Source organism: Brachyhypopomus gauderio, chromosome 16, assembly GCF_052324685.1.
Source record: "Brachyhypopomus gauderio isolate BG-103 chromosome 16, BGAUD_0.2, whole genome shotgun sequence".
NCBI classification, from domain to species: domain Eukaryota; kingdom Metazoa; phylum Chordata; class Actinopteri; order Gymnotiformes; family Hypopomidae; genus Brachyhypopomus; species Brachyhypopomus gauderio.
The window spans coordinates 18,958,776-18,986,279 of NC_135226.1; the positions used below are offsets into that span (position 1 = coordinate 18,958,776).

The 27,504-nt window shown below is 49.9% G+C and overlaps 4 protein-coding genes across 10 annotated transcripts in view; 3 read left to right on the plus strand and 1 right to left on the minus strand.

Annotated features, from left to right (window-relative positions):
- usp32 (ubiquitin specific peptidase 32) overlaps positions 1-18,574 on the plus strand; it is a 32,379-nt gene extending 13,805 nt beyond the window's left edge. The window contains exons 6-34 of one of the 4 annotated variants that reach the window (XM_076975771.1): positions 2,054-2,185; positions 2,554-2,661; positions 2,936-3,051; positions 3,582-3,647; positions 3,765-3,848; positions 3,937-3,998; positions 4,630-4,732; positions 5,227-5,398; positions 5,876-6,042; positions 6,985-7,125; positions 7,225-7,384; positions 8,417-8,571; positions 8,720-8,801; positions 8,952-9,026; positions 9,330-9,468; positions 9,568-9,673; positions 9,778-9,951; positions 10,226-10,400; positions 10,498-10,649; positions 10,745-10,856; positions 10,953-11,203; positions 11,983-12,167; positions 13,931-14,017; positions 14,271-14,391; positions 15,046-15,237; positions 15,329-15,530; positions 15,660-16,066; positions 16,278-16,370; positions 16,485-18,574. In XM_076975771.1, coding sequence (XP_076831886.1) covers positions 2,054-2,185; positions 2,554-2,661; positions 2,936-3,051; positions 3,582-3,647; positions 3,765-3,848; positions 3,937-3,998; positions 4,630-4,732; positions 5,227-5,398; positions 5,876-6,042; positions 6,985-7,125; positions 7,225-7,384; positions 8,417-8,571; positions 8,720-8,801; positions 8,952-9,026; positions 9,330-9,468; positions 9,568-9,673; positions 9,778-9,951; positions 10,226-10,400; positions 10,498-10,649; positions 10,745-10,856; positions 10,953-11,203; positions 11,983-12,167; positions 13,931-14,017; positions 14,271-14,391; positions 15,046-15,237; positions 15,329-15,530; positions 15,660-16,066; positions 16,278-16,370; positions 16,485-16,658 — 4,193 coding nt within the window. In that variant the 3' untranslated portion in view covers positions 16,659-18,574. The remainder of the gene's footprint in view (positions 1-2,053; positions 2,186-2,553; positions 2,662-2,935; positions 3,052-3,581; positions 3,648-3,764; positions 3,849-3,936; positions 3,999-4,629; positions 4,733-5,226; positions 5,399-5,875; positions 6,043-6,984; positions 7,126-7,224; positions 7,385-8,416; positions 8,572-8,719; positions 8,802-8,951; positions 9,027-9,329; positions 9,469-9,567; positions 9,674-9,777; positions 9,952-10,225; positions 10,401-10,497; positions 10,650-10,744; positions 10,857-10,952; positions 11,204-11,982; positions 12,168-13,930; positions 14,018-14,270; positions 14,392-15,045; positions 15,238-15,328; positions 15,531-15,659; positions 16,067-16,277; positions 16,371-16,484) is intronic. The other 3 variants (XM_076975773.1, XM_076975772.1, XM_076975774.1) reach the window with 3 other exon arrangements.
- Positions 18,575-19,315: 741 nt separating this feature from the next.
- On the plus strand, positions 19,316-24,066 carry LOC143477966 (fibroblast growth factor receptor homolog 1). Of its 2 annotated transcripts, none has more exons than XR_013121670.1 (12): positions 19,316-19,498; positions 20,563-20,657; positions 21,209-21,308; positions 21,655-21,856; positions 22,032-22,170; positions 22,324-22,422; positions 22,566-22,726; positions 22,838-22,975; positions 23,062-23,173; positions 23,271-23,366; positions 23,574-23,673; positions 23,927-24,066. XR_013121670.1 is itself a non-coding variant. In XM_076976865.1 (12 exons), the coding sequence occupies exons 1-12, from the start codon at positions 19,455-19,457 to the stop codon at positions 23,975-23,977; spliced, it is 1,341 nt and encodes a 446-aa protein (XP_076832980.1). In that variant the 5' UTR covers positions 19,316-19,454; the 3' UTR covers positions 23,978-24,066. The 2 variants fall into 2 exon arrangements, 1 of the variants encoding a protein (XP_076832980.1); XM_076976865.1 differs by having other exon boundaries at positions 23,267-23,366.
- Positions 24,067-24,403: 337 nt separating this feature from the next.
- Positions 24,404-25,167, plus strand: tmem97 (transmembrane protein 97). Its single transcript, XM_076976866.1, has 3 exons — positions 24,404-24,537; positions 24,648-24,792; positions 24,902-25,167. The coding sequence occupies exons 1-3, from the start codon at positions 24,424-24,426 to the stop codon at positions 25,165-25,167; spliced, it is 525 nt and encodes a 174-aa protein (XP_076832981.1). The 5' UTR covers positions 24,404-24,423.
- Positions 24,906-27,462, minus strand: ift20 (intraflagellar transport 20 homolog (Chlamydomonas)). Of its 3 annotated transcripts, none has more exons than XM_076976868.1 (5): positions 27,102-27,462; positions 26,591-26,722; positions 26,404-26,489; positions 26,223-26,326; positions 24,906-25,933 (listed from the first exon to the last, which is right to left on the minus strand). In XM_076976868.1, exons 2-5 carry the CDS (start codon positions 26,715-26,717, stop codon positions 25,810-25,812), a joined length of 441 nt encoding a protein of 146 aa, XP_076832983.1. In that variant the 5' UTR covers positions 26,718-26,722; positions 27,102-27,462; the 3' UTR covers positions 24,906-25,809. The 3 variants fall into 3 exon arrangements, with proteins under 3 accessions (XP_076832983.1, XP_076832982.1, XP_076832984.1); XM_076976867.1 differs by having other exon boundaries at positions 27,064-27,462; XM_076976869.1 differs by having other exon boundaries at positions 24,906-26,117; positions 27,064-27,452.
- Positions 27,463-27,504: the final 42 nt, after the last annotated feature.

Consider the following 27,504-nt stretch of genomic DNA (forward strand, 5'->3'; position numbering starts at 1 on the left):
CGCTTTAGTCGACGCTCCTCCTACGAAGGGCCCACCGGACAGGGAACACGGTGTCTAGCTGGCGTGTCGGAGGTCAGCTCCGTCACGGTGCGTTCGACAGTGGGTTCACGCGTTTCCCCGGCATGACGCCGGCCCATTCGGCGCTGACTGCGGGCAGCGGCGCCCCCCACAGGCTGAGGCGGACATGGGGACATGGTGTGTGTCCTCTGCTGCCACTCTGACGGCGTGGCTCCTCTAGGTGGGTACTGCCTCCACCCCCCTGATCACGAGGCGGCATCTCTGCTGCCTTCAAACGTGACACGCTCTTCTTACGTGTCGCAGATTAACACGGAAAAACGGTGTAATATCTAAATTAGTGCCTCTTAGTTAATTAGTCAATTAAAATCGCTTCTAGATCGCTTTATTTGTGTTGGAGCATTTAGGTTTTGGTCTTGCGTGTGAGGCGTTAGTAAAAGGTGATTGGCTCCGGTTTCAGACGGTGCAGTGCTGAGGTGTTCAGCTCCGTGTCTACCCCCGTTAATCAGCTCAGGTAGACAGGCGCAGCGTGACCGATACGCAGCCCGTCTCCTCCAAAACACCCGCCTCTCAGCCGCCAGCACGCCACGGACCTGCCGCACCGGGACCGAGGCCGGGTCTGCTGTGCTCGGAGCGATACTGGACCCGCTCCTCCGACTGTTTGGTCTGGGTCACATTTGTGTGAAGTGAGACGGGCGTCTGTGGTGCGGAGACAGACCACTGGGTCCTGGGCTCATCCGTGCGGCCCGTAATGAGTTTTATGGATTAGCGCTCAGTTGTCCACCTGCAGTCATGCATTATGTTCAAGCAGCTACTTGTGGCCCCCACAGATACGCTTTCCTGCTGAACTCATCAGCTCTTTGCCCCAGCCCTCTACACCAACCCTCCACAACAATGGCCATTGCTATCTGTGCCCACTAATGCACTAAACTAAATCCCTCACTAAATCTGACCCGCCCACCCTGCCACGCCGGCCGTGGGAAGCCTCGTCCTGAACCGGTGTTCACGCGCGTCTATATGACGGCGAGCCTCCTCAGGACGCTCCGAGCTAATCGGCGCTGGCCGTGTCCGTCCTGCTCCTGGTCTGAACGGGTTTGGATCATCGATGGGCTTTCAGTTCCTCACGCGTGCACCTCGCTCCCCGTCCATACAGCCACACACACCCACACACAGCCACACACACCTTCAGCCACAGACCCCATCGAAAGCAGCACCTCTGACTCCCTCGTGATAAACGCTGAAGCTGCAGAGGTCGAGCCGAGCTATTTGTGTGTGTGTGTGTGTGTGTGTGTGTGTCTCCACTGCTGCTCTGGTTGGCCAGCCCACAGACGTCCCCAGGGTGCAGCGTTGTGTATTCTGTGTTTATACTCGGTGCCGGTGCTCTGTCTTGTAATGTTTGGAAACAGTGGACAGAAGCTGAGAGGTGCCTGGCGTTTGGCACAGGAACCTGATTCTTGTGCTTGCTGGTGAGTGGCCTGTAAACAGCACAATCCTGTTAGCCTAATCTGAAGATTATGCAGATTAAAGGGGAGTACTCCCAGGGCCTCGTAACCCATCCTGACGCCCTGTTCTGATCCGTCTGTCCGTTGTCTTTGCGGTCACTACTCTTATGTAACAGTAACTTAACATCTTCCTGAAACAAGATCACATTCTGCTCTAAATGGCAAATGGAGAGAGTTTTTCGTTTTTTGGGTCACGATATTTGGACGGTTAGCCGATTTAGGCTGTGATGTGGCTTGGGTTAGTTCAAAGGCTCGTGTTCTTAGAAGCACCAGAAGGACTTAGCATGTGTGTTTTCACACAAATAATTTTTTGTGTCTTGTTTATTGGGTTTTTATGTATGTTATTTATTTTAAATTTTTTTCTCAATGCAAAGCGCCTCATAGCTCTGCTTGGAAAGATACCATGCAAATGAGCATTTACTTATTCAGCAAATCGCAGGTTTGGCTCGCTTATCTGTTAATGTTCCTGTGGAATGAAGGATGTCACGGTGAGGATTCATATTCCACGCTGAATTTTCCCGTTTTGCCTCTCGCAGTAGAAGAGTCTGACATCATTGACCTGGAGAAGCGCTATTGGCTGCTGAAGGCCCAGTCAAGAACCGGACGATTCGACCTGGAGACGTTTGTCCCTCTGGTCTCCCCCCCCATTAATGCCTCTCTGAGTGAAGGTAACAGTGGCTGTTTTCAGGTGAAACAACGTTAGCGTTAGCAGTACCGACACACCCATGTACTTCTGATGTGTACTGACCGCCACCCACTGCCATGTTGATGACCAGTCACTGTATGTAGGAGAGCCTGGCTTTGGTCATGCAGATTTTACCTTTGCACAGCGATTCTCGGAGCAGTCCAGGTTTTTGTTCTAGCCCAGATAATAATGCCCAGGAGCCAGGTAAACAACACCTGGATTCCTGGACTGGGATTGGAGATGTAACAGAAATGCGGACTGGATTCCTCTCCCGGGGGGATTGGGTTGAAACATAAATGTCTTTAAATGGGAAGATCTGAGTGGACGCTGACATTTTCTGCCATTCCTCAGGCTTGTTTCATGCTTTTGATGAGAATCGGGACAATCACATCGACTTCAAGGAGATCTCGTGCGGCCTCTCTGCGTGCTGTCGGGGGCCAGTAGCTGAGAGGCAAAAATGTAAGCAGTCCCACCTCTTCAATCTCTTCAACAAAGTGGCTTTTATTGCCAAAGGTTGTCTTTATAGCCCTTTCCTCCGCCGCTCTCTGAATTGACAACCTTTCTTTTCTTTGTCATAGCTTTTCTGTTTGCACTGTAATCCGTTTTGGTTGATGCAACCATCCTCTGATTTAAGTGGCTCATTTGATGCTCTTTTGTTGCTCAGCACTGCTGAGACGACGGCCGTTTTGTCGCGTCTTCGCTTCTAAGGTGCTCCTGACCTTCTCTGTCGCAGTTTGCTTCAAAGTGTTCGACGTGGATCGCGACGGCGTCCTGTCCCGCGACGAGGTGCACAAGATGGTGGTGGCCCTGCTGGAGGTGTGGAAGGAGAACCGCACCGTCACCCTTCCCGTAAGTCCTCCGTGACGGGCCCCGCAGACGCGCACCGCCAGGCCCGGGCACCAGACCGCGTTAGCGCTGTGGTCAGGCTTTTATCTGCGAAACCAAAGCTGGTTTGGCAAGATCAGTGTCGGGCAGTAGGTGACTTAGCCTCTCGTCTGTGACATTTAAAGCATCTGGGCGACGAGTTATTACGCATAGCTCACCGCACGGACGCTTTAAATGTCACAGAACCCTCATGTTTGCAGTGCTAGTCCTTGTCGTTGGTCGTAGGAAATCGAGGATGTTTGCGACAGTAGCATTGGGTTTGGGCCTCCGAATGACATCATCTCAAGAAACGTCTCGCAGTTATCTTGGTGAGACAGAGCTGAAGTAATCCTCTCACTGTAGCCTCCACACATTCCATCTGCGAGGTTCCTTCTGGTGGTTTTTCGCTCTGCAGTTATTTGACCCTAGTTTGCCTATCACAGCGCACAAGTGGTGTGCGGCGTTTCCTGATTATCAGGCCACCGTTGGCTTAACGTCCCTTGTCTCTTCCTCAGCAGGAACTGCCTTCCAGTGTTTCAGACATCGTAGAAGATATCCTGAGGACGCACGACACTACAGAAGTAATTGCAGCTCTCATCTTCGTTTGCTTGACTTGGGGAGATGTTTTAGACCACGTGCAGACTCATCCCCCCCCCCATACCCGCCACGCTGACCCACCCGTGTGCTCTATCCCACAGCAAGGGCATTTAACGCTGGAAGATTACCAGATATGGAGCGTGAAGAGCACCCTCGCCACAGAGTTCCTCAACCTGCTCTTCCAGGTACCCCCACACTCCACCCCCCAGACCTTCACGTTCCCGAGACCTGCTGGCTGCGTTCAAGCATGTGATCTGATGCTTCTCCACGCAGGTGTGCCACATCGTGCTGGGTCTGCGGCCGGCTACGCCTGAGGAAGAGGGCCAGATCATCAGGTCGGTCCGGAGAAGCGCACACTCTAAATCTACCAGTCACCTCCATTAACCTCACCGCTCACGCCTGCCTCTCTGCTGACTACAGCACTGGGGCTTGAAATTGGCTCTCGTGAATTGTCTTCTACATCTCATCATCCTTTGGTGATAATTGTGTTGATAAAAGATAATGACTTTTAATTTATAAGACAAATGTGTCTAGAGCCTCCTGACGTTGGCTTATCTGTCTGTGAAAACCCTTTCAGTATTCTTCGAATGTAGAGATCACTATCCTAGTGCCATCAAATGCATTATTTTAATGGCAACATTTCGAAGGCACGTTGTTATAGTTAGCAGTTCAGGCTTATTAACATTTTATGTAATTGTAGTGTAACCAGTATTCTTTATTTGCAGTAATTTCTTATAGTTTTATGTCAGTTTATGCAAAAATGTAGATTTTTTTAAATTATGAGCTGAGAAAATGTGCCAGTGCATATATATTGTGTGTAGTTTGGCCTGGCTGTGTCTCAAGTGTGTGTGTGTGTGTGTGTGTGTGTGTGTGTGTGTGTGTGTGTGTGTGTGTGTGTGTGTGTGTGTGTGTGTGTGTGTGTGTGTGTATGTGTGTGTGTGTGTGTGTGTGCGTGTGTGTGTACAGGGGCTGGTTAGACAGAGAGAGCAGGCATGGTCTGCTGACAGGGCAAAGCTGGTTCCTCATCTCCATGCAGTGGTGGCAGCTGTGGAAGGATTACGTTAAATATGTGAGTGATGCGCACACACACACACACACACACACACACACACACACACACACACACACACACACACACACACACACACACACACACACACACACACACACACAAGCGCACACAGACACACAACACTATTATCATATTACTACCACATGTGCTGATTTGTGATGCATTTTGTTATACATTAAAACACACTTTTGGTTCCTTGTGACCCAGGTTAATACAGGTATGTATTGTTGTAAACTAGATTATTCACCGTTACAGGGTCACGTAAATGCTGTGATTGGTCAGAGCCCTAGATTGCTCAACTGGAACGTTTCATTAATCAGGGTGATTAATCAGCAAACGGCAAAAAAAAAAGTGATTTGTTGGGCTCATTTGCATATTGCACCTTCTGCACTATCAGTATTTCAAAGGCCAATATTGGGACAACAGATGCCCGTTGTTTAGCACAGCAGAGTGTTTCTACATGTCCCCCAGTGTAACTTTTGTCTTGAAAGGACAACCAGGCCATCGTGGTGGAGCAGCCCGGCCTGCAGGGCGGCGCTAGCAGGAGCCCCCAGTCCAGCGACCCGGGCGTGGCCAGAGCCGGCACAGTGGCCCGCTCCTACAGCTCCCCCGGACACGAGCACCCGGACGGCAGCTGGGAGATCTCCGGCTGCACCTCCAACGGTGAGGTGGCTCTCCTGCTCTGACCGTCGCTCGGGTCCGAGAGGCCGTTACACCGTAGATAACCGCATGCATTCACAACCATAGTCGCGTACACCGTTCACAACGTACGGCTGTTGGCTAACTTTTTAACGAAGCGCAAACGGAACTGCGAACTCTCGGTCTGGAAGGTGAGCTTGGACAAAGATCAAAGAACGTTCACAAGTGTCACGGTTGCACATTACTAGTTCAGCACTCATTCAGAAGATAAAATCATATAATCTACTCATTCCTGTCCTGTTAGTGCCACCAGTACCAGGCCAGAGTTCAGTTGTCTCTTCCTTTTGAACCAAGCGTTCTCTGTCCACTGAATTCAGCAGTGGCGGGATTAGTCAGAACTTCAGTACTCAGAAGTGTTGAGAGCTGCCACACGTAGGCCGTGTTTGTCTGCAGAAAATGTCCCTTCCCTCTGACGGCAATATCGCGATGTCACTTCCCCAGGTCACATGCCGCACGGTAGCGCCTCCGCTACGGACATCTGCTTCGCCCGGCAACACGTCGCCCTGGAAACCAACCACCAGAGCTTCCCCACCGCCAACGGGCACCTGCCCGCGCAGAGGCCTGGCGCCATCGACAACCAGCCCTTGGTTACCACGGAGCCCATTAAGGTAGGGCTGGGGGGGTGTGGGTGGGAATCAGATCACAGCCTCTGCTTTCTGGACACGGCGGACGGGAGAGCGGTACGGAGACGGTCCCGCCCGCACCCTTGCCTCTCGGAGCTGAAACATCTACTCACCTCCATACTGTGGCACGTCACCAGCGTAGCAGGCCACACGACGGCCGTTTGAACGCGTGTCACTGCCTCTTTATGGCACGCATGAACTGTACAGATGCCTTCAATGGCTGACGGGCAGGTCAATCATAGCTGAGCATCACTGCAAACAAAAAAGAAAGCCCGGCATACGCGCGTGTGTTCTAGATTGTGGATTACGGATTACGGGTTAGTTCCTGAGCAGCATTTGAAGCAGAATAATGCCGATTCGTTTGTACCAGCTCGGGCTCACGGACGCTGGAGCTGCTTCCCAACAGCTGCGGTGCACAACTCCCAATTTACAACTCGTTCACCGCCATCCGGTGGCAGAACGCTGTGTGGGGAGATGACACCTTCATATTGCTTTGGCTTCATGCAGTTTAGTTCTACCACTGGGAGCCTGTGATGCTTCAAGAGTGGCGAGCTGAGATTCCTCTAGAAGTCATGCTCAAACGATGCAGGTTTTCAAGAGTAAAGGATCCGCCTGAGGCTCAGTGGTGGTTTTGTTTGTAAACAGCCCACCGTGTCCCTGTAATCTCACCTCGTCACGGTTACCGAGTCCCTCGTGGCGTCGGGAGGGATTATTCACCGTTATTCAACAGCACAGTCAAAACAAGCCTTTTTAAACGTGTTAGCGATTTGCCACGCGCTTTCAGCACTGGGCTGATTAGCTGGCGTCTACGCCCTGGCTATCTTCACCTTATCTCTAAAAAACACGGACGCCGATGGTGCTAGCGGCCACGGCGGTGGTGGTCAGCAGCGACAGCGAGCGCTACGTCCCTGTGTTCTTCCCCTGCAGGCGCCTACGTTGACCATGGAGGGCGGCCGCCTGAAACGATGCCCGGACCCGGTGGCTAGTCGTGACTTTCAGATCGTACCAGAGCCGGTGTGGCGGGCCTTGTACCACTGGTACGGTGCCAACCTCAGCCTGCCCAGACCGGTACGTGCCATGCAAGTCCATCCATTTTACTTGGACCATGATCTCACTGTGGGTCAGGTTCTCCGTCCGCGGTCTGACCACCTCTCCTCCGCCCTGCAGGTGATCCGGTGTGGTGGTTCTGAGCAGGCCGAGCTGGAACTCTTCCCACGCTACCTGCTCTTCCTACGGCAGCAGCCGGCTTCGCGGGCCCCCCAGTCCAACATCTGGGTTAACATGGGTATGACCAGCCTGCGAATGTTCCCTCCACACCTGCCCAGAGGTAACGTAAGACTGCAGCAAGAAAGAGGCCCCGCCCACCAGCCGCCGGCCCCGCCCAGCCCGGGCAACCTAATCTACTAAAGCGTGTCTGTTGGCGATTTGGCCTGGTGAACGTTGCAGATTTCTCACCCGCGGCGCTTGAAAGTCCCTGATCAATCGCAGTTCTGATTTCCGCCCGCCCACGCGCACCTGCTAACACTCCCAGCCCGCCCGTGGTGTTCTTGGGTACCAGGATTCATTTGGTTAAGAACCTCATTATGTTTTCTGAAAAGCAGTGGGTAAAGAAGACACAGAACACGCCACTAACCTGATTGTGCAGTGCTGAGGCAGTCTGATGCCGGCCATTAGAGAGACGCTAATCACGTTTTGGTTATCTGATTCCCGGCTGCGTTGGACCTGGTTAGATGATTCTCCTCTCAGTGACAGCGCTGCCTCTCCTGCCAGACGGGAAGTGCATTATGGGTAGACGTGGGTGGTGTTTCTTTCCGGTTGATTTGCAACTAATGATCTTGCACAGGGGGGTTTTGGAAATTTTAACATAAACAGGCTTGTTTTTTTTTCACCTCTTTGTTTCCTTAATCACCCAGACTAATGGCTGATTGGTGCCTTTAAAATCACCTTTGCCCTTTCTTGCTGCTACCTTACAACTAATCCTCGCTTTTGTTGCAAATTAAATTAAATAAACAAAAACCCTTCGCTTTAATGACCAAAAATTGAATTGAATTTCAGAGATAGATCAAAAGAAAGTGTCTTTGAATTCGTCTGCAGGTGCTTTGCCTTTTGCCACTGTTAAAAAGTGAGTGAGTGTCTGATAAATGACAAGCTCCCTTCTCACCCCTGTGCTGGCACCTCAGACCCATCACGTACGCACACTTGAGCTCAAGTGCCCTCTCGGAAACAGCGTGTAGACTCTCAGCTCTGTAGTACCCATATGGTAGCAAGGCTATGTTCAAGGAGGCTTTCATGGAGCCGTGTTCTGCAGAACGGCCTTCTGGAGAACGCTGAGGTCATTTCCCACCCCCCCCCCCCCCAGGAAACGTGCCCTCTCCCAACGCCCCCCTGAAGCGCGTGCTGGCTTACACGGGCTGCTTCAGCCGTATGGGCACCATCAAAGACATCCACGACTACCTGTCACAGCGGCTACGCATCAAAGGGGAAGACATGCGTCTCTGGCTCTACAACAGCGAGGTGAGGCCCGTACCGGCCCATACTGACCTATACCGGCCCGTACCTACCCCGTACCGTGCGTGGGCTTGTTAGCGTGAGCAGCATGAGCTCACGCTCGGTCTTATGTGTAAGGTGTGGTGTGTTAACGCTGGTGCTCAACACTCCTCAGAATTATCTCACCCTTCTCGACGATGAGGATCACACTTTAGAAAGTTTGAAAATTGAAGATGAGCAGCACCTGGTGATCGAGGGTACGTGTGTGACTTTTTATGACTTTTTTATTCGCGTTCTCCTGCCCGCTGCTCAGCGGTGCGAGGGAACCGCGAGGACGCGTTAAAAGAATGATCGGGAGGACGGAGCAAAAAAGACTGAGGTGCTTTTATTTCCTCTTCTCTTGCCAGTCCGAAACAAAGACATGAGCTGGCCGGAGGAGATGTCCTTTATCGCCAACAGCAGCAAAATCGACAGACACAAAGGTAACGTCCAGGGATCGTCTTGTTTTTGTTTTTCTCAGATAAACATCATAGATTGACGTGTTTGCAATTCTTCACATGCAAAAGTGCCAGAACTATTCCCGTATCAGAGTAGATCATTACCCGGTGTCAGGCAGCAGACGCCCAGGGAAGGCCCACAGCAAGCAATGTAGAACTGACGAGAGGCTGTATGTCTGCTAGGGCATTCCAGTGTCATCCGAGAACATGCCTGAAGTTCCTAGTAGCATAACGCGTGTGTACCACGTGTCTTGTAACGTTTTTGCGCTTTGCTTCGTGCCCGTGTAGTCCCTACAGAGAGAGGCGCCACGGGTCTGAGTAACCTTGGCAACACGTGCTTCATGAACTCCAGCATCCAGTGCGTGAGTAACACCAAACCCCTCACCGACTACTTCATCTCGGGGAGACACCTGTACGAGCTGAACAGGTGAGCGCGCCAGGCTTTTCACTTAACGGCACGTCTGCTGAAAACGCTGACCTTTCCTGGTCTAGCTGTGTTGATCAGCCATACCCGTTATCTGGACAGGACCAATCCCATAGGAATGCGAGGTCACATGGCCAAGTGCTACGGCGATTTGGTCCAGGAGCTGTGGAGCGGAACGCAGAAGAACGTCGCTCCTCTGAAGCTCAGGGTGAGTTTCCTGTTGGCCCCGGCCGCTCTCGCGGGGCAGCTGTCGGGATTCTTCCCGCTGCGTTCTCCCAGTGATTTAAGGTCTGTGTTTCCTGCCCGGCGCAGTGGACCATAGCCAAATATGCGCCGAGGTTTAACGGCTTCCAGCAGCAGGACTCGCAGGAGCTGCTGGCGTTCCTGCTGGACGGCCTCCACGAGGACCTGAACCGCGTGCACGAGAAGCCCTACGTGGAGCTGAAGGACAGCGACGGGCGACCAGACACGGAGGTTGCCACCGAGGTGAGTGCTCCGCCCCTCCCCTGATGCTCCACCCCTCCCCCAATGTTCCGCCCCGCCCCCGTGCTCCGAGACGGCCCGTGCTGACAGGCTGGGTGAAGATCACTGCTCAGAGTCTCCTTAAGGGATAGACGGCCCTAATGCACACGCATAGCTGCCGCGCTAATGAAAAGACAGCTTGAGGCGTGTAGGCAGTGCATAAAACTGCTGTGCCCTGTGGAATTAACTAGATCAGCAGTATGTGGTGAAGAGTGTGTGTGTGTGTGTGTGTGTGTAGGCCTGGGACAACCACTTGAGGAGAAACCGCTCCATCGTGGTGGACCTGTTCCACGGCCAGCTCAAGTCCCAAGTCAAGTGCAAGACGTGTGGCCACATCAGCGCTCGCTTCGACCCCTTCAACTTCCTGTCCCTGCCCCTGCCCATGGACAGCTCCATGCACCTGGAGATCACAGGTCAGGAGCAGCTGCGTCTCCTCACACACCTGCCTGGCTGCGGGAATCTCGCTCGGGGAGATGTGGCTCTCACCTGTCTCACTCCTCTGTTTGGCAGTGATTAAACTGGACGGCTGCACGCCGGCCCGCTACGGCCTCCGCCTGAACATGGACGACAAGTACACGGGCCTGAAGAAGCAGCTGAGTGAGCTGTGTTTTCTGAAGCCGGACCAGATCCTGTTGGCTGAGGTCCACGCATCCAACATCAAGGTGAGCCGCGCCCCTCACCCCCCCGCCTTCCGCCGGAGGTGCGTCGTGTTGGGCCTGGAGACGGAACTTCTTATCGGATGTTCCTGTGCGTCTAGAACTTCCCTCAGGACAACCAGAAGGTGCGGCTGAGCGTGAACGGCTTCCTGTGCGCGTTCGAGATCCCTGTGCCCGGTTCTCCGACCTCCGTCACCTCCCTGACGCCGACAGGTGCGGAGAACCCGCCGCCGGAGAACCCCCCCGCCTTTGTGCTCCGTTCCTCTGTGCTCTTTTGTGTCTCATTCCCTGTAAACGTGTCCTCCTCAGACACCTGCCCCGTGCCCAATGGCGGCATCGTTGGCGGCCACGCTGACAGACCTGGCCTCATTCCGAATGGCACGGTAGGATCGGCTGGCACGCCGGCCCGCGCCGAGCGGAGTCTGGCCAACGGATCGCCCAGCACGCCCGTGCCATCTGGCTTGGACAAGAGCCTCGCCAACGGCATCCTCAACGGCCACGCCACGCCCGTGCAGGACAGCCCCTTCACCGGATACATCATCGCCATGCACAGGAAAATGGTAGCGCCCCCCCCCCCCCCACCCCCACTTTTATTCTGCTTTATTTATGCATTTATATGTCCTGTATCTGTCTGTCTAAATATACGTCTGTCTGTTTAGCCGTCTGTCTTTTCTCTACCTATCTGTTTTTATCTCTGCCAAAAACATTTCTCTATTTCTCTATGTTTGTGTTGGTTTTCTGTTTGCTGGACCGTCTGTTGGCTAAGGAGCATTTAGGCTGACCGACCGAGTGCCATTGTTGAAATAAGCGTGTGCGCGATTTCTGACTAGCCACTTTACAACCTCGTTAACGCTAACCAGCCAGCAGCATGGTGGCAGCCCCAGAGCCGTGTGGTGACGCCTGCCTGATCAACCTGCCTCCACGTCATTATTATCACCTTTAAATACTATGTCTCTATGTCATTATTATGAATGTATTGTTATGGCTACACGTGATTATTATAATAGTATATAAATCTGTGTTTTCAGCGATGCATTAAACACAATAGATTTAATGCCAGGACACCCATTTAAAAACCGTGCTTTGTTCGAGAGTCTCGATTATGTCTAAATCGATGTCAGTATGAAGGATGTATCTTTTGCTTAGTGAGATGATGTTGAGATGCTGTAGACATCTATGTGACCGTTGCCAGGCACCTGTGATGGAAGTAGAAACTTGGCTCCTCCCTCTAGTGTTTTTATCATCTGTCCTCTCCTTTTCCCATCCTCTCACGCTCACCCATCTTTGACTGTCATGACCGTTGCCGTGGTGCCAACGTCTCCGCCCCTCCCGCCCCTAGATGCGGACGGAGCTGTACTTCCTGTCGTCTCAGAAGAACAGGCCCAGTCTGTTCGGCATGCCTCTCATCGTACCCTGCACCGTGTGCACCAGCAAGAAGGACCTGTACGACGCCGTGTGGGTGCAGGTGTCCCGCCTGGCCAGCCCCCTGCCCCCGCAAGAGGCCAGCAACCACGCGCAAGACTGGTCAGAACCGCCCTCCGCCTGCACAGAGCACGCTCGCTCAGACACGAACCTTTACACCTGCACAGTGCACGCTAGATCAGACACGCACCTTTACACCTGCAGAGAACACGCTAGCTCGTACACGCACCTTTACTCCTGCAGAGAGCACGCTAGCTCAGACACCTTTACACCTGCAGAGAGCACGCTAGCTTGTACATGCACCTTTACACCTGCAGAGAGCACGCTAGCTCAGACATGCACCTTTACACCTGCAGAGAACACGCTAGCTTGTACACGCACATTTACACCTGCAGAGAGCACGCTAGCTCAGACATGCACCTTTACACCTGCAGAGAACACGCTAGCTCGTACACGCACCTTTACTCCTGCAGAGAGCACGCTAGCTCAGACATGCACCTTTACACCTGCAGAGAGCACGCTAGCTTGTACATGCACCTTTACACCTGCAGAGAGCACGCTAGCTCAGACATGCACCTTTACACCTGCAGAGAGCACGCTAGCTTGTACACGCACCTTTACACCTGCAGAGAGCACGCTAGCTCAGACATGCACCTTTGCACCTGCAGAGAACACGCTAGCTCGTACACGCACCTTTACTCCTGCAGAGAGCACGCTAGCTCAGACATGCACCTTTACACCTGCAGAGAACACGCTAGCTCGTACACGCACCTTTACTCCTGCAGAGAGCACGCTAGCTTGTACACGCACCTTTACACCTGCAGAGAGCACGCTAGCTCAGACATGCACCTTTACACCTGCAGAGAACACGCTAGCTCGTACACGCAACTTTACTCCTGCAGAGAGCACGCTAGCTCAGACACGTTTACACCTGCAGAGAGCACGCTAGCTCAGACACCTTTACACCTGCAGAGAGCACGCTAGCTCAGACACCTTTACTCCTGCAGAGAACACGCTAGCTCAGACACGTTTACACCTGCAGAGAGCACGCTAGCTCAGACACGTTTACACCTGCAGAGAACACGCTAGCTCAGACACGTTTACACCTGCAGAGAGCACGCTAGCTCAGACACGTTTACACCTGCAGAGAGCACGCTAGCTCAGACACCTTTACACCTGCAGAGAGCACGCTAGCTCAGACACCTTTACACCTGCAGAGAGCACGCTAGCTCAGACACCTGCAGAGAGCACGCTAGCTCGTACACGCACGTTTACACCTGCAGAGAGCACGCTAGCTCAGACGCGTTTACACCTGCAGAGAGCACGCTAGCTCAGACACCTTTACACCTGCAGAGAGCACGCTAGCTCAGACACCTTTACACCTGCAGAGAGCACGCTAGCTCAGACACCTGCAGAGAGCACGCTAGCTCGTACACGCACGTTTACACCTGCAGAGAGCACGCTAGCTCAGACGCGTTTACACCTGCAGAGAGCACGCTAGCTCAGACACCTTTACACCTGCAGAGAGCACGCTAGCTCAGACGCGTTTACACCTGCAGAGAGCACGCTAGCTCAGACGCGTTTACACCTGCAGAGAGCACGCTAGCTCAGACGCGTTTACACCTGCAGAGAGCACGCTAGCTCAGACGCGTTCACAGACACGGTGTCTGCAGAGAGCTACCTAATCTACACTTTGAACATGCATCTTGCATACTGTGAGATTTGTAGTGGCTGATGCTTCAGCCTGAGGCAGACGTCCTGCAGTCAGCTGTGGTTCAGTGTTTGTGTCTCGCTCTCACACGCTGCCCTGCGCTTCCTCTGCGCTGCTGGGACCTTTGATCCGACACCACGTGGTGCTAATGAAGCGATGACAGCATGGGCTACCAGTACCCCTTCACCCTGCGCGTGGTCCAGAAGGACGGCAACTCCTGTGCCTGGTGCCCCTGGTACAGGTACGTGTGTGTGTGTGTGTGTGTGTGTGTGTGTGTGTGTGTGTGTGTGTGTGTGTGTGTGTGTGTGTGTGGGAGTAAGAGGGAGAGAGAGAGTTTTTTATGTAGGTGTGTGTGTGTGTGTGTGTGTGTGTGTGTGGGTGGGAGTAAGAGGGAGAGAGAGAGTTTTTTATGTAGGTGTGTGTGTGTGTGTGTGTGTGTGTGTGTGTGTGTGTGTGTGGGGTGATTCTGACGTGGGCTGCCATGTCTCTGCCAGGTTCTGCCGAGGCTGCCCAGTGGACTGCACAGAGGACAGAGCGTCGCTGGGCAACGCCTACATCGCAGTGGACTGGGACCCCACCGCCCTGCACCTCCGATACCAGACCTCTCAGGAGCGGGTGAGCCGCGTAACACGCAGGCCTGGACACGCAGGCCTTGACACGCAGGCCTTACCATGGCTGCACATGTTGCCATGGGTGTCCGTGTATAAGCAGGACTCTTAACATTGTGATAATAACCAGTGTAAATCTACCTATGGGAGGGAGTTGGCCGTTGAGTCAGTCTGAATGTCATCCTGTGCTTGAACAGAGATTATCCAGTGATCTTGAACTGAGATTAACCAGTGATCCAGTGATCTTGCTGATCTAGCAGATTCCAGGAAAGAGCATAAGCTGCACTTGTGCCATTGAAGAATGAGAATCTGTCCTGTTTCAAGCTAGTGTGGTCATGTTGCGAACACTGCTCATTCAGACAGTGCCCTTATTTACTCATGATGCAGGTTTACTTAAAGTTAACTGACAGTGAATCCAGACACCACAGATTATGCCACATTTCAAGGTTCCTGCCAAGAGGAAGTCCCTGTGAACGTCTTGGATTTGAATCCATGTTGCAAAAGTTTAAACAATTGGCACGTTTGTCATTTATCCATGCTGTTGGACTGGTAAACCACTGTGAATGAGTTGTTTAAGTAGTCATAGTGCAGTGTGTGTGTGTGTGTGTGTGTGTGTGTGTGTGTGTGTGTGTGTGTGTGTGTGTGTGTGTGTGTGTGATAGATAGTGGAGGAGCACGCCAGTGTGGAGCAGAGCCGGCGTGCCCAGGCCGTGCCCATCAGTCTGGACAGTTGTCTGAAGGCCTTCACCAGCGAGGAGGAGCTGGGAGAAGATGAGCTCTACTACTGCTCCAAGTGCAAGACCCACCGCCTGGCCACCAAGAAGCTGGACCTGTGGAGACTCCCGCCCATCCTGGTAGAGCTTCGGTTCCCGCCCGCACCTTCTACACGCGTCCTGTTCTCGCTGGTCATGGTGATTTTGGTTTTATTATTTCCCGTCTTATCAGATTGTTCACCTGAAGCGCTTCCAGTTTGTCAACGGGCGCTGGATCAAGTCGCAGAAGATCGTGAAGTTCCCGCAGGAGGGCTTCAACCCGAATGCCTTCCTGGCCCCTCGCGACGCCTCCCAGAGCACACGTGGCCTTCAGAGCACGCAGAGCGAGGGCCTGGCGGAAGAGGTCCCCTCCGCCTCTCCCGTCTCCAGCCGAGGTCTGTCTTCCCGAACGACACACCTGGTTCCTGGTTCCTCTCTCCTAAGACGGTTGAATTTGGCTGAGGCTTGAAAATGTCCCGGTGAGATGTGAAGGGTTGTCGTCTGTCCTGCCCCTCCCCCTCTAGGCACGCCCAGTTCCATACGGAGGATGAGTGGCTCCCTGGGCCGGACCATCAGTCCCAGCGGCAGCCCGAAAGGGGCGGGGCGCAAACAGAGCCGTCTGCGCCTGCCCCAGCTGGGTGGTAGGCACCGCCTCTCCAACAGCAAGGAGAACCTGGACGGCAAGGAAGGCGGCCCGGAGCCCGAGGCCGAGCCCCCGGTCCAACCTCCGGCCGCCGCGGACCCTGGGACGCAAGACTCCTGGTCGGGGGACACGTCGAGCGGCGACTGCGACGTGGTGGTGATGAACGGGCTGGGTCAGGAGGGCGGTCAGACCAACGGCCACTCCGAAGACAACGCAGAGACGGACACCACCTCTCAGCACGAAGTTGACGTCTGCCCGGAGCCCCTGTACAACTTATATGCAATCTCAGTGAGTCTCTCCTGTGTGCTCGTCCTTTTAATGGACTCACTCTGGCTGGTGTGTTTCTTTCATAATAAACAAGAGAACGATGGGTTGGTTTAACAGTTTGCAGCAGTTTGTAAATGTGTGTATAATATGTGTTTGCCTTGTAAAGTGCACTCCTTGTCGTGACGGAGACTGCCGAAGTTTATTTCCCATGCAAACGCGTTTCTCTCCGCAGTGTCATTCAGGAATTCTGGGAGGGGGCCACTACGTGACCTATGCGAAGAACCCGAATGAGAAATGGTACTGCTACAACGACAGCAGCTGTAAGGTAAAGCCTCCCGGCCTCGTCTGCGCACGCTCTCACCTCTCGCGCCTCTCCCGTTTCCGTGTTGAGCGAGAGCCGACCGCCAAGAGCTCACGTCCGCCTCTGTCCCGTTCCCAGGAGGTTCACGCGGAAGAGATCGACACGGACTCGGCCTACATCCTCTTCTATGAGCAGCAAGGAGTGGACTACTCCCAGTTCCTGCCCAAGACTGATGGCAAAAAGATGGCGGACACTACTAGTATGGACGAGGACTTCGAGTCGGACTATAAGAAGTACTGCGTGCTTCAGTGAAGTCATGCTCTTCCACTTTAAAGGCACTTATATTTCTCAGTATGCGCCTGCCACGCCCACACCCCCCCCCCCTTTACTGTGCCACAAAATGGCAACAAAAACTCAAACACTCATGCGGCCGACCTAAGGCTGCCCGACTGAAACCGAGGAGCGTCGATTACTCGAAGCACAGCTCAGCTCGGAGGTGACGTCTCTCTCGACCCGTTTTGAGGAGGCCGGGAGCTTAACCACTACTGTGGAAGGTGGACCACAGGAGTGGAGGGATGGCGTGAGAGAGGGAGAAGGTGGAGGAGTGAATAAGAACACCACCACATCAGCACAGATGTCCTCCGCTGCACACACATCCCTTCACTAAGTTCTGTTGTTTCTTGCCACACTCAAACCCCAAATCCCAAGTTTGATGTCATGTTAGAAATTATACTCGTGTATTGATCAACTTGTGAGGGCAGGCGTCTCCCATTTCTTTCATGTTTGTGTGTAATAACAATAGGCAGAAATCATACAAGCCAGACTCGGACGGCCGATTCCAACCTGAATCATAAACTCAACAGGGGGATGTTGTTATTGGACGAAAGATACTTTTCTAACTCTGTTCGGACTGAAACTAATGCTTAGCGGGCTTTGCGCTTTCCAAAGGATTTTCTTTCAACCAGAATTGAAGGTCGTACACTACCTCACATTCTATTTTTTGTTGTTGCTGTTCTCCAACAACCGTTGATCGTTAAGTGGGTGTCGGCGAGACAGTATTACTGCGATCCCTGAAGCGCGTGTCCGTGAACGGCTCCCATCGGGGAGCGAGAGCACTGCTGACCTGCTCAAGTACCAGCCCACACGCCACTGCTGAATTCCCTCCGCAGCACCTGAACCACGCAGAACATCACCGCTGACTTTTCATTTATATCTCGGGTTGGCAGTGTCTCTTGACCAAGCGTCTCTGCGAGCCGGTATATATCTCGTTAATTTGCTATCTTAAACACGTTTTATCCTGAGGACTTTTTTATTTTTCAGTGACATTTGTTTTAATAACACCTGGTCATCATACCTCACTATGATTCATCGTCATCATCATCAGTATCATTAGAATGTTCCTGTCGTCACTTTATTTCCTGCTAAAATCGTGGTGGTACTTCAGTACAGTAGCCAAATGCGTGCGTGACTGAGGAGGGTGCTCTCGCGAAACAGTGTCACGGTATCGTGGCAAAGTTTCTAACGCAGCGGGTGTCGTTGAATAACAAAACTAAGTTCTGGTGGCAGAATGTGAGAGAGTGGCGGTTTATGAGGCCAACGTTCTGTGAACGACTTGTCAGCACGACAAACCTTATAAGGGCCCCACACTGAGCGGAAGTAGCACTGGTGGTAGCCAGGTTGTGTGGCTTTAAACCATGCCATAGTTGTAGCACCTCTGTGGAGAGTCTCCATTACAGAGCCATCTTAACACTGTGAAAGTTAATTTAAAACAATGACTCATTCAAGCCCCTGAACCCACCCACCAAATTACTTCTGATGAGTTGAGTAAAGTGGTCATTTGAGTTGAGTAAAGTGGTCATTACACTGGGTCTGGAATTGGGAAAGTGCTTCACGTTGGACCCCACAATTTCTGCAATACTTTAAAACTGTGTTATGATTTATTTAAGTATTTGGCAACAAGAAAATGCTTAATTCTTGTAAAAAAAACTAAATTAAACACAACTGTGTTAATGTAATTTATTAGTCAAATATTAGACTTGTGAATCATCTTGCAAATAATTTATATCAGCTTTAAGCAGTGTTTTAATGAAGAGATGTCCCAATGTTGAAATGAAAAATGCTGTATTGAGCATTAGATGGGAAGAATATGTCTGTGTTTGACAACAGTAATTCACTCTGCTCACTTTGAAATCGGCGTTTGCTTGGCGTAACGAGTGGCTTGCTGGAAACCCCCCCCCCCCTCACCAGCCTGTGTCTACAAATATTCACATGACTTTTAAAGACATTTTTTGATACAGGGATAATTTATTAATACTTCATAAAAAATCAATTACTATTGGTTGGCAGGTAGTGCAATCGACTACTGACATGTAACTTTTGTTTCTGCTTAGTTTTGTTAAATTAATTGGCACAAATATATTAATTTAATGAACTTTATTTTGTAAAGTGTTTAAATAATAAAAAGACATTGCACTGACATTAAATGTACATACATTTTGTAAATATGCCAATTACAACAAGGATGTATTTGAAAATGAACTGTAAAAATGTAGATGTATATCAAGTGATGCCGTTGGTCTGTAACAAATATCCAAGCAACCAATTAAATTCATCCGATGCAACAGAACAGCCGCTGTCGTCTCTTGGTGTCGTTTGCAAGAGAAGTCGAGCACTTGCGTTTTGCGTCAGGCGCCTTTTTCTGCAGGGAGCAGCAGAGGAAACCGCAGGTGTGCAGCTCCAGTGCTGCAGTGCAGACCGCCACAGGCGCGTCTTCCCCGAAACGCTGCAGAAGCCCCTCCGCTCGCGCCGGAGCCCCTAGGAGCGCGTGCTCACCGGTCCACCCCCCCCCCCCCCCCCCCTCTCCGTGAGACTCTAGCTGGCCGGTGTTGTCAGACACGCCTCTTTTGTCAGCAGAGGCCGCGTGCCTGTCAGGAAGTCGGCCGGCCTCAAGCCCCCCCCCCCCCTATCCCTCCCCTCCCCTCGCGCTCTTTGCGCTGCTCACGCACCGCTACCGTTCCCCAACACGCGCGCGCTCGTCCGCTGCACCTGGCCACCAGCGGTCGTCATTCACCCTGGCGAGAAGGTCAAGTGAGCAGCAAGTGAGATGAGATGAGTCAGAGTGGTCTGGGGAGCTCCGCTCCAACATCAAGAAGGTGAGTGTTCCCCACACACGCACGGGTTTAGGAGAAGAACTGTTCACTGATCATATGAACGACGCGCTTTTATACTGATCCAGGGTTGGAGGTCGTTTGAACTGCTAGATTGGAAACCTTAGAAAGTAATTAAGTCGTAAGTGTTTATACTTCCAGTTAGTTTAAATTAATGGAAAGTCGTATCCATTATTTCCTCTGCAGATGGTACACTTTTGAAGGTCTTCCTTTGGTTTGAAATAGGATGTTATAGATTTGGGCACATCTGTTTTGCAGAATTCTTGTGTCAGAATTTAGAATTTTGTCATTTTCCTAGATGTTTAGTTTGGGATAAATATTAGTATTTTTTTATTATTATTCATCTGTGCCTTTTAGGTTTGGTTTTACATGAATTCCCTTTTCAAATTATTCCTGCTTTAAATTTAATGCTAAAACAAGCAATGGTGGTTCTGGTGATAAAAATGGTCAGATTGCAGAGAAGTACGTTTCCAGAGAAACAGGATGTTTCGGACAGTGGTCTTTCGTCAGCTGTGTGAAGATGGAGTTTCCGTGAACTATGTTGACTTTCTTGCATGAATATAACAAACACTTGGGTCACAGAGCTAATGATGCACCTCTGTCCAAAACATTCCCTTTCACTGGAAACCTCTTCTACCTCACTACAGTTCCCACTATAATCTCAACTCTGGGACAAGCGTCCAGAGTGGTTCATTAAAGAAGCGTCTTTAGAATGCCAAAAGTTTATAAAGCGGTGATCCATGGAAAATCACCAATTTAAAATGTATTAAATCCAAGTTTGATTAGATTAATTAATCACTGTTGTTGTCGCCACATAATTAAATCTAGTTACAGTACAGGTTTATTTCAGCAAACCTGTCTCTTGTCTTTCTTCATGCCGTATCTATCGCGTGACTATTACCAAGCCTACTGGTTCCTGTGCTATGCTTGTGTTATTACTTTGTATGGTGTTACTGACTTAGGCAAACCAATTAAATGGCTGCTCACAAGCTACTTTCTAATTAACACATTGCTCGGTTGGTTGAAGAGCTTTTTTCCTTTCGTTTTAGTTCTCCTAACTCCTCTTTAAGAGCTGGGACATCCGGAGCCGACGCCATCGTCCACTTAAGGGAACACAGTATGGCACCTTGTAGTAATTCAACAAGTAAGTGCACATATCGCTTTTAACATAACCTAGTGGGTGGGGATGTTCTCCAATTAATGAGACACAATGTAGGTATTAACAGGCTGGAGATGCTAGCAGGAAGGACGGGGAGTGTGCCTTGATGTTTACGCTGGTACACACTGCTTTCTCTGTAGTTCAACTGGAACAACACAGAGTTTATTTCTCACGATTTCAACACTGTGTCCACTAACAGCACTTTTCGTTACTGCTACTTTAGCTGAACATAAATACCTGAATGCATTTCGGTGACTGAAAATGTTTTATTTAAATCCAGTCACATTTCATTTACTGAAAAGAAAATAATGAGGACAAAAGGCTCGTCATCTTAAACAAAGCCTGTTGTGGGACGGGGACGAGGGTGGGGACGAGGACGGGGACGGGGACAGGAGCGGGGGCAGAGGTGCAGGGGGGATATGATATCACAGGCAAGATATTTAAGACCAGGTCTGGTATACAGCATGTGGCCTCATTTGTTTTCCTGTTTGTTGTGGTATGTCACATGACCTTTCCCATGCGTCTTGTTTCTGTAGATTCTGAAGGTGCTCTGGACCACACACACTACGTTCTCATCAGCGTCTCAGCTCTGACTGCCCTCTTCACCGTTTTCTGCGGGATCTTGTGGATCAAAAAGTAAACTGGATCAGAAAGTCTTCACTCACAATCTGTTTAGATCTGTGGCACTTGCCATCACTTCTCAAGTGCTTCCTTCCGTCACTCAGATTGGTATTGTCCTTTCTGACCCTTTCGATTAACCTCCAGAAGGTCTTGACCAATGAGCTGATGTGTGGAATCCTGGTTGTGGTTGTGGTTGTGTTTGCTAGCCTATTTCTGATCCCTCTGTACTCTAGCGAAGGCATGGCTGTAGACCACAGTTCATCTGGCTCAGCCATGCTGTGTGCTGGTCCAGAACAAAAGCCTGTACTGGCTGAGATCTTCTGAGGACCAGGTTTGAGAAGTTATTAATCCTCCTCACCAGGTATCGAGCTCTAAGGAAAACCATCCGGCGGCTCCAGCCGAAGAAGCCGGCGTTCGCGCCTCCCCACACCTCCCCTCCTGCGTCTAGCGCCGCCCCGCAGGACGTGACCGTCATACCGCCGTTGAGCGGTCCTACAGAGACTCACTTCCAAAGAGCGAAGAACAGGCAGAGCACCCGGTTACTGTGGAAACTGCCGCAACAGGTCCGACGCGCCGTACATCACACACGGTTAAGATTGGTCGTTTTTTGGTTTCTGTGGGAAATTCCACACGAACCCTCCACACACCGCTGTGTTGTTCAGACAGAGGAATGTGAATGAGCATAATGCAGACGAAAAGTGAACGAACCGTAACATATTAGAGGCTCTGTGTCTTCAGAACCCCAGAGTCATGAAGTCGGATCTAAACCTCATCCAGCTAATCAAGGCCGGGAGAGAGGGAGCGTACTACAAGGCCAAAATGTTGAGAGGCACGTGCAAGGGGCACTCACTCATCACCTGCAAAATCTCTAAAGAAGGTAAGAAATTCCCCCCAAATACTATTACACTGCAGTGTGCAAGTCAGCAGCTAATTAAAAGCAACAGAAACTAGCGTGAGATTGTGATGTATCCTGTCACACTTTGCTTTTGCCTTAGTTTAATTACATGTCTATGTGGCTTGTCGCCACTAGGTGTCACTCCTAAGCACATACAGACGGAGGTGTCTATTATGAGAAAGCTGGTCTACCATAAGAATGTTCTTCAGCTGCTTGAGTGGAACACTACAGAGGGTGAGAGTCCAAGACGAGCCTCCGCTCCACTGTTGAAAATGAAGCGCAGAACATTTTCACTTATTACACACACACTGCAGTTTCACTGCGGTGACGAGTCACGTTTCTGATGCAAGTCTCCCGGTACCCCGCCCGCTTGGTAGAGCCCTTTGTGCTGATCATGGAGTACGTGAGTTACGGGACCCTCCGCAACTTCGTCCAGACGCATCAGGAGAAATTGCGAGACGACCCCGAGATACAGAGCCTCTTCACCATCGCCTCCTACCACATCGCCCTGGCGATGGAGCACCTGCGATCCAAAATGGTATCACTTCCTGGGTCAAGCGTCAAACGTGTTTCCCACAGCCTTGTAGATGTGGTGGGTGTTGGGAGAGCGACACACCCTGTGTTCTGGATTCTTCTGTGCGTTCTACAGGTGGTGCACTGTGACCTGGCCTTACGGAATATTCTGGTGAGCCGTTTCCCGTGGGAAGTCAAGGTGGCGGAGTTCGGCCTGGCCAGGGACCTGACGTGCATGAGAAGCAGACGCAGCACCCGGAAAAAGCATCACAGGGTCGGTCAGCATTTAGCACAGCCGCACAGCGCCTTAAACCGTTAAAGCCTCCTCACGAAGCTTTGAACGTGGCCTTGTTCTCCTAGGAACGTGTGCCCTTACGCTGGTACCCTCCTGAGTACTTCCGCAGCAACTACTACAGCTTCAAGGGGGACGTGTGGGCTTTTGGCATTGTACTCTGGGAACTACAGACCTTTGGTGAGTAATGTGGCATACAATAGCCCTATCTACAAGTCCAACCTAAAGTCTCATTCAAATCCGCAAAAATAAAACTGTGGGGACTGTTCACAGGCAGCTTGCCTTACCCCAATCTGGAGACGTCGGAGGAAGTGGTGTATCATATTTGTGCTGGCCGCCGGAATGCATGCCCGGAGAGCTGCCGTCCTGAGATGTAAGCGTAGGCCCACCTTATCTCTTTATTCGGCCTTGAGATTGGGACGTCATGATCTCAAAGACCGTGTTGTTTGTCCAGCTGTACCTTTGTACTCTACAGTACAGTTCACCTTTCTGTACTCTTACTCACCTGGTCCAGCTCCAGAACTGCTAAAGAAAACGTTGCATGTTCTCACTGAGAGGAATCTGATGTTTACCTCCTCAGACTGCAGATCATGAAAGATTGCTGGTTGGATCCATATACTGCCAGACCGTCCTTTTCAGACCTGGTCAGAATCTTGGAGGATGTCATTGAGAATGACACGGTGGGTGAATGAATGAAAGAATGAATTAATTTGTTTATTTTCTTATATTAATCAGGGTGATCAGATTTTGGTTTTCAAAAAGGAGGTAGTCAGAGTGTATGCAAGCAAACACCAGCATGAGAGGAGAGCCCAACTCACTTTAGAAATCCCAGCCAAACACATTTTTGTAGGTCTTTAGAAGAGGACGTGTGGTCACCCTCTGTGACCGTACTGTTGTCAGATGCGTGATGAAAGGCCGTCATCTGTGTTGCAGGATTACGTGGATGTGGCAAGCCGTACATTGATGGATACAGCAACAAACTAAATATTCAACATCACGAACAGGACTGACCCACCAAGGATCAGCAAAAAGCACACAAGTTCTTAGTCCTGCATGGACAGTGGAACATTTTGAAGAACTGGACAGTCATTCAGTTTAAATACTTTTTTTCCCGTTTTTATTCAGTTTGATTTTACATCGCACTTTCTCTTATTCAGTGGTCAATGGTGTTTCCTAATTAAACTGGCTCTTTAAAACAAAGGTCGAAAATCTGTTCTATGCTCTACTAACGTCAACCAAAGTTCAAACAATGACCCGCCCCCATCCTGATCAAGCGAGACGATCATCCAATAGGAAGAGCGATAGGGAGACCTTATGCAACGTTGCCTTTCGTACGTTTTCCCCTTTGGTTTTAACGCTGCCTGCGGAGACCGCTGGATGTTCACTTAGGTTCCATTTAATTGACTTGCACACGTTTTTACTTTTATAAAATGTTACTTAGGACTTTGGAAATAATATTTCTCATCTATTTTGCGTCGCATATCCCCATTACTCTTTTCATTGATCTTCAAGCACTGCTGCCTGAACGAGTGTATCCTCAATCAGTAAGTTCTCGGTTTGTTGAGCTATCTTCTGGTCTTGATCTAGTAGTAACATCTATATTAAACCACAGTGCCATCGTTATCGTTCATTCCAATAATCATGTGTATTGCAGCTGAAAAACTTGCTGCAGTGGTATGCTTCCGAATTTAAAGATCCGATGGTGCTGGACCCGCCTGTCTGGTTCAGATCCTTCATATACTGCGAAGCACTTCTTCAGTTGCCGTTTTTTCCCGTGGCGGTGTATGCATTTTTAAAAGGTCAGTAACGCATGATCAAAACATTAATTACAGGGATGATGTCCAGCCTGTTTCGTATAAAACCTGTGCGCTCTCCTGTGATGTCAGCAAGGTGTTTTTTTTATTTTAGGCAACTGCAGATGGATCAGGACTCCGGTCATCGTGTACTCCACCCATGTGGCCACCAGTCTAATCCCCATACTGGGTCACATCTTATTCCATAACTTTCCTCCGGCGGGTCCACAGACGTTACAGGAGCGTTTGACCCTTGTGTCCATTTACGCGCCGTATCTCGTCGTTCCCGTCTTGCTGCTACTCACCATGCTGTGTAGCTCCGCGTATTGCTCCTCTCCTCCAGGTGGAAAAGCTTCATCAAAGTCCAAGAAACACAAATAGATTTGTTTTATTTCAGCTTTTTTCATTTACTATGATTTCCACATCCCTTTTCTTTAAGTGTTCCTTACAACACAAAGAATCGACCTGTTTTTATTTACTGTGCCTTATGAAGTTAAATACAATCTTAATAAACTAAAGTGAGAATTAACTAATTTTCTGAAATGTTTATAGATTATTTTCCTATTAATTCAACTCATGGTGACCTAATTTGGTCTTCTGAACTGATTCAAAACAAAGTGCTGTCCCCCAGAATGCTGTTTGATTTATAAAATGAAGACCGAGATGTTCAAGTTTTTTAATTCAAATATATATCAACTTTACAAGGTGCTTGTAAAAGTAATGTTGCTTCATTTTTGTAAGGTTTGAATAATGTGGTGTAAAGAAATAAATGAATGGTCTGTTTGGTTCTAAACATACTGAATTTCTGCCTCTGTTGTGGTCCCATGAACAGACAATCAAGAATTTCAGGAAATTAAAAGGCTCAATATAAAAATGATTCAAATCACAAAAAGAACATAATATACAGAAAAACATTTTAAGGCTGTAATTATTTACAGTAAGAAGCAAATACTGTATTAACATGTAGCAAAAGATATTAAATTACATTTACAATTTTGTATATATATATAAATAGTATAAATATCAATTTCTATATAAATATTTTTCATGTAATTGTTTTTGACATATGTTACAACCCCTGAACTGGCCTTGATGGAGTAGTTTGTTGTTTAAACGGAGAAGTGCAGGTAGGTATTCGGAAGGACGCCTGTTAACACCATGTAAAGAAATAAATGACCTGTCAATCATAGTGAATTCCTGAAAAGAACTGAGTCAACCACAGCATCATCTCTACACACTTGACACGTGCTCATTTCTGTAGAATGAACTGGTCAATGAATTCATTCTGCTCTGCCTCCACTTTGCAAAGAGCTTCGTATTCAATCCGATACCTGTCGAAGAGCAGCAGAGGATGTTTAAATAGGAACGAGACAGTAATTATGGATGTGTGTGGACAGATATGAATGCACGACACCAACATGCCGTACATCACCTACCTTTCTAGCTGCATCCTCTTCTCCGCGATCAGAGCCTGAAGTTGCTGCTGCTGGGCCTCCCTTTGCTTTGCAACTGACTTCAGCATATTTCTGGCTCCTATGGCCTATAAAATATTAACACGTCACATCGACTTAACTGATTTAAATGTAACGCATTTTTTTATGTGCTTACAACATATACCTTCAACTTCTCCGTTTCTGCTTCCTTGGACAATTCATCCACCATTTCAATCAGTCCACCCACTATCTTCTGAAACTGGCCAATTTCTATTTTCAGAGAAGTGATAGGGTTGGATCATTGACTTTACTGGAAAAAGAAACTGTTTGGTCATAATTATTATGATATTTACAGAGTACGACAAACATACTGTCAACAAAGTCCTTGCACTCCTCCTTAAGCTCTGTGGTCTTCTGGCCAACATCAGGCTCAAGTATGCGCAACTTGTTGAGTTCATCGTAATGAAGCCCAGCCTCAGACAGTGGGTCATTAGCCATGACACCTGTTGGGTAAAATATCATATTAACACAATTAAAGGTCGCACACTCACTGTGTGTGTTTAAATAAAGGATTATCCTGTGATAACACGGAGGTAACTGCACACACTCTCACTGGGAGAGCTGCAGCCGCCATCAGCTAACACACACACACACACACACACACACACACACACACACACACACACACACACACACACACACACACACACACACACGCGCGCGCGCGCTAGCCGGACAGGCTACTTGCTAGGCTAGCAAAACAAGAGCGAAGGAGCTGATCAATGTTAATTAATAAACTATGTGGACCTTTAATTATAGAAAACAGACTGGTTCTGAAGCTTACTGGACCGATATGAGACGTGTAGAATGAGAGATTCTCGCCTAATAAAGCCGCTAGGTCGGTGATCACTCCTCCAGTCTCCACTCGGTTATGTGGCACAGAGTTTCCCACCGACCGAGCTGCGCCTCCGCTCCTGTGTGTCGCCAGGGTGACGCTCGGCTCGTCTCACTCCACACGGACGGCGGGGGGGGGACCACGATCCGAAATACTAACTCAAGTTTTTACACAGCGCATTCAGACTTTCCTAATGTGGTTATTATTCCAGATAGTACTGTTTTCTGAATCTTAAAAAAATGTGGAAAGCAAAATTTTAATGTACAATATGTTTTGTATGACCGGTGTTAAGGAATTAACCCCCTGACTATCCCATTCTTTTAAGCTGCATCAGCCCGGCATCCCTGTTACGTTCGGGCGGATGTTTCTTTTGTAGAACAGTATTCAACT